The 5,469-nt window shown below is 47.0% G+C and overlaps 1 protein-coding gene across 1 annotated transcript in view; it reads left to right on the top strand.

Annotated features, from left to right (window-relative positions):
• spock3 (SPARC (osteonectin), cwcv and kazal like domains proteoglycan 3) overlaps nucleotides 1-5,017 on the top strand; it is a 14,266-nt gene extending 9,249 nt beyond the window's left edge. The window contains exons 8-11 of the mRNA XM_084454762.1: nucleotides 1-203; nucleotides 541-603; nucleotides 4,123-4,260; nucleotides 4,701-5,017. The exon at nucleotides 1-203 is cut by the window's left edge and continues 22 nt beyond it. Coding sequence (XP_084310888.1) covers nucleotides 1-203; nucleotides 541-603; nucleotides 4,123-4,260; nucleotides 4,701-4,873 — 577 coding nt within the window. The 3' untranslated portion in view covers nucleotides 4,874-5,017. The remainder of the gene's footprint in view (nucleotides 204-540; nucleotides 604-4,122; nucleotides 4,261-4,700) is intronic.
• Nucleotides 5,018-5,469: the final 452 nt, after the last annotated feature.

Raw genomic sequence — 5,469 nt, 5'->3', positions numbered from 1 at the left:
CGTCTGCAAGGACCCCCTGGGCTGGATGTTCTCCCGGCTGGACACCAACGCGGACCTGCAGCTGGACCAGTGGGAGCTGGGAGGCCTGTACCCAGACAGGAAGGAGCCGTGCTCCGACGCCATCCTCCGCTCCTGTGACACGCACGGCGCCGACGGCCGGCTCAGCAGCACCGAGTGGTGCACCTGCTTCCAGAGACACACAGGTGTGGGGAACACACACACACACACACAGTCTCAGATTATACACCGAAAAATGTGTGCACACACACACAGACACACAGTCTCAGATTATACACCGAAAAATGTGCGCACACACACACACATACACACACAGAAATGCACACACAGAATCCCCAATTCAGATTAAACGCTGATATACTGCACTATAAACACACACAAACACACACACCACTGATCATGTTAACAGAAACCAACAGGTGAAGACAAAAAGGCAAACTCTTGCACGCATGCACACGCGCACACACACACACACACACACACACCTCATCATTCATGGTTACTCCTGTCCTTCCTCTCCAGACTCCCCCTGCAAGTCAGAGCTGTCCAACATCAACAAGAAGCAGGCGGGGAAGAAACTGCTGGGTGAGCATGACACACACACACACACACGCACACACACACAAACCGTGACAGGACGTTCGGTGGGGTTGTTACCACAGCTTAGTGGGAAGTAGAAATCACAGTGTAACGTCCGCCACCAGACACATGTGGACCTGGTGACTCGCGGCCAGATGGGCGACTCGCTTCCCTCTCTCACTTCCTCTGTGGTGTAGTAGTAGTAGGGCGGGACGGCCTTCCGCTGGACTCGGTCAACCACATCTGGTTTTAAAGGGACAGCAGGTCTCCATTTCCCTCCAGACTGCCACAACACACACACACACACACACACACAAACAAAAATCAATCCAAAAAAATTGTGTAGCGATCTAGGGTTCTAGAACTATAACTATGACTTGGTATAATTTATGATTATACCGCGGTTATCACAAATATGAAGGAAAATGGATTTAATGCATTAAATCAACTCGTATATGGGGCACCACCCTGTTTTGTACAGGGAAACAAGATAACCTTTATCAATAGTCTAATTTATTCATCAATCTCAGTCTGTAGGAGAAGTTCTTGACTCAATCAAGTGACCTAAGATAATGTGATGACGCTCGGACGTGGTCAAAAGTTAAAGGAGAATGCTCGTTTTTGACCACCTGGACCTTATTTACGGCATATTATAAGACGTTTCACTCACCGAGATAACTCCAGCACGCATGCGCACAGCGCGCAAGCATTGCTCCAGCACGCTGTGCGCATGCGTGCTGGAGCAAGCGAGGAAGCTATTTCGTTTCTAAAGACGTTTCTAAAGATCATATTACAGAAGCATGTGAAAAACCACAACAGACCTACGCTCTATGTAAGCACAACTAGCGATTCATAAAGACAGATTGATGAAAACAACCGTTTCGCGGCAGAAAATATTTTTTTTAGAAGCTGCATTCTCAGTGCCCCGTCCGCCGCCATTACATGGATATACTTGATATACTCGCGCTGGATTTTAAATTTCTTCTATAGGCCTCCGAATTACACCAAAGTTATCTCGGTGAGTGAAATGTCTTATAATATGCCGTAAATAAGGTCCAGGTTGTCAAAAACGAGCATTCTCCTTTAATAATATTTATTGATATTATACTAATCAATTATCAAAATATTATTATAACACAATTCAATAATAGATGGAAAAACACATGTGGCAATATGAAAACACAGCAGAAATGAAAAGAATGATGTCATAGATTATCACAGCCTATCCTAAATCTTCTAAGCTTAAACAACACTTTGGCATCACCCCACATCAAAGAGAATGCATGGATGTCAACCTTACAGTGGTGTGTGAAGCACGTTGTCCGGGCGGTGTTGTCTGGCTCGAAGCATGGAGGAGGTATGTGACTGATGGTCGCTCGGTTTGATGAAGGGGGCAGCGCGCCTGCGCTCCCGCTGGAACAGTGATGGTAGCGTTGCTGCGCGAAGTTGATGTTCGCAGAGTTCAAAGTTCAGTTTCAGAGTTCACAGGTTGCAAATATCTCATTCAAAACCTCTACTCTCACCAGAGGTGGATCGTTGAAGAGTATTTTCCTAAGCCCCTGTGTCGACTCAGAGATCTTAGGTAGCAGTTCAGAATTCCAGATACAGGCTGATTCTCACCAGCCGGCACAAACTTAGAGTTACTGAGAGGTGAGAGAGCACACGAGAGTGCACCAGAGGACGAGTCTGATCCCTTTTAAAGGAGCAGAGGTGAGGTGTGTCCTGTGGACATAGACAGGCACCCGATTGGTGACTTGGGATCACCCCAGGGGCACGGGAAGGCAGTGTGAGAAGGGTGCTGTCTATAATCTAGGCTGGTGTTTGTCAGGGAAATGTCCCTCCCTCTGTCTGTTGGTCACTCACACACACTCACACATGCACATGCATGACGGACCACAGTGTACAGTATAATTATAAAGCGTGCACGCACACACTACAAAGACGTGATTAAAAAAAAAAAAAAATATTATAAAAATATTTTAATAATATAATGTGTAGGAATTTACAGTCGAATGAGCGGTAAAGGGGAGGAAAGCTACATCAGAGCTAACACGTGCAGGCTAATGTAAAACAGCTAGACGGTCAATCTACACATTCAGAACTTAACGTGGTTAGCGCTCTGCATACAGTAATGTCAACAGCTAGACGGTCATTCAACTGACACGCACATGACCATCATTTGACACACCAAAAAGTTTGAATAGGCCTGATAGGTTAGGCACATAAACAGCTTTTTTCACAGCATCGCTAGCCTAAACATGCCATTAACAGAATATCCAATAGAACACATCAACTGGTGCTTATCTGAAAACTCGCTAGCCACGCTCCTAGCCTGGTTGTCGGCGGGCACAGTAGAAGAAGGTCCTGGTTGTTTTAGCATTTTTGGCATTGAAACATCTGAGATGCATTTTTGCACCATGTTGTAGGTTACTTTGTCTGTTAGCCAACTCTTGCTGTGCGTTTGCAATCGAATTTGTGACAACTTCCGTAGTGACGCCGTTGTGAGCCCGTAGCTTGACTGCCACGCCAGTGGTCACTAAAAACTAACAGACACATTTTTTCAACATCTGTTTTCCTCCCCAAAGCAAAATCTTTTTTTTTTTTTTTATTGCACTCAGGAGGGGTGCTGCTCTGCAGCTCCTCCTGTCTGCAGCTAAGGGGTGCTGCAGCACCCTCAGCACCAACTTCCAGCGCCCCTGGATCACCCAGTGCCCCCTGCTACCATCGTAAAACAGAGCAGCCAAGCTATGCAAGCTGAGCTCAGGGGTCTAGAAATCATCACATATCCTTGTTATGGTTTCAACATGATATGACATTTAATCAACCGATTCATGATTTTAGCCAAAGATGGATACCAAACTTGACTATGGTAGACTTAGCAGCATAGAATCAGTTATTTATAACACACAGTACAGTTGCATTACAAATACAGTGCATCACACAATAACTTGGTTCACCGGGCTTATTCACGTGGTGTTTGCATCACATGGTGGAGATGGAGCAATTTCACTTTATTAAAGAAGCAAGGCAAAGAATGGAGTTTCCTTTGTCTCACTGTGAGTGTCTGTGGGTGTGGAATGTGGCCTGTCGCAGGGGGATGGGGAGCACAGAGTGTGTTTCTGAGCATCTCTTATCAAGATCCCACATTCCAACCTGAGGGAGAGTGTCCCACAATATCAGTAGAACTGTTTTGTGGTCAGTAGACAATGGTCAGTAGAACTGTGTTGTGGTCAGTAGACAATGGTCAGTAGAACGGCGTCATGTCCTACACCACTACAATTGTATATATAGCACATTTCATACACAAAGGCAATACAATGTAAGAGAGAGCGTAGGAGGGGATACATATTGATCCAAGCGTTCATTTTCCAGAGGGAGGCAAGAAAAATAGTTCCCCCGTTTGAGCCAATATAGGAGAACTGACCTCCCTGACTTCTCTCAATGAGGCGATCGAGCAAGCTGGTGGAAAATGTTAACAGGTAATCTGACCCGCATGTGTGTGTGTGTGTGTGTGTGTGTGTGTAGGTCAGTACCTGCCGACTTGTGACGAGGAGGGTTACTACAGGTCACATCAGTGCCACAGCAGCAGCGGACAATGCTGGTGCGTGGATCGCTATGGCAACGAAGTGGCCGGCTCACGGACCCACGGCCCAGCAGACTGCGGTAAGCACAGAGCACAGAACACCACAGAACACAGAACACAGAGCACAGAACACCACAGAGCACAGAACACAGAGCACAGAACACAGAACTTAGAACACAGAACACCACAGACCACAGAATACAGAACACCACAGACCTCAGAGCATAGACCACAGACTACAGAGCACCACAGACCACCGACCATAGACCACCACAGACCACACAGCATCACAAGAAAATTAATCATCAATGAGTCTTAGCAGGATCTTTTTGTTCGGTCTCCGCAAATAATCAGTACAGTTCCATTCTGACTGTATGGGATTAGAGTCCACGTTTCTTTTCCATGCGGCTCAAAAAATGTTAACCTCAGAACCAACGTGTTTCAAGTCACTTAGCCGGTTTTACTGTCATTTGATTGGCCGGCGACAGAGCGAGTAACTTCCTGTGTCTCGGTTTGGCAGGTGTGGTCTTGGAGTCCTCCGGAGACCAGGGCAGCGGTGACTCGCTCGTCACTGACGACGACGAAGACGACGATGACGAAGACTCCTTCGCGCCGAAGGACCAGGCCGACGCGGACGACGAAGACGACGGAGACGAGGACGACGACGGAGACGAGGACGAGTACCTGTCCTAATCGCTTTCAGCAGAGAAAGAAAAGGAGAAAACTGTTTGTTTGGTCAAACTGCACGTTTCTAGGTGATCCCCCAGACAGATACTTATCGTACTAACAGCCTACGGACTTATTCTGTGTGTATCGTTTCTTTATAACTTACTACTGATATTCCTGGTGACCGTTTATGATTTCTCTTTCCTGTCTGACCTAACATGCGACCGGTTAGCGCGACTGTTTCGCTTCGGTGTCGTCCAATCAGAGATTATTTCCGGGACTAACATAGCCTATAGCGTTTGATCGACAGTCAAATCGGAGCCGTGGACGCGGCCACACGTGCGGCGGCTCCTCCTCTCCTCATTGGACGGTCTGTGTCCTCTAGCGTGTCCCCTCCTCCCCTGCGCATCGTTCAAAGGGATCCCTCCTTTCTTCTCCTCCCCTGCTCCCTCCCCTCTCTCCCTCTTTTGTAGTGCTACGTTCTCTCCGTGGGGGTGTCGACGCTGCAGATAAGAGAATATTGCACTTGTTTGATTTCCTTTCATCCTGATTTGCCAACTAAAACTGTGGGAAGGTGGTTAGATATGCTTTGTTAGAAAAGAAACAACCCCAGATAAGATAAG

The sequence above is a fragment of the Borostomias antarcticus genome (genome assembly GCF_949987555.1).
Source record: "Borostomias antarcticus genome assembly, chromosome: 20".
In the NCBI taxonomy this organism is placed as follows: Eukaryota; Metazoa; Chordata; class Actinopteri; order Stomiiformes; family Stomiidae; genus Borostomias; species Borostomias antarcticus.
This window is presented reverse-complemented; position numbering and strand designations above follow the sequence as displayed.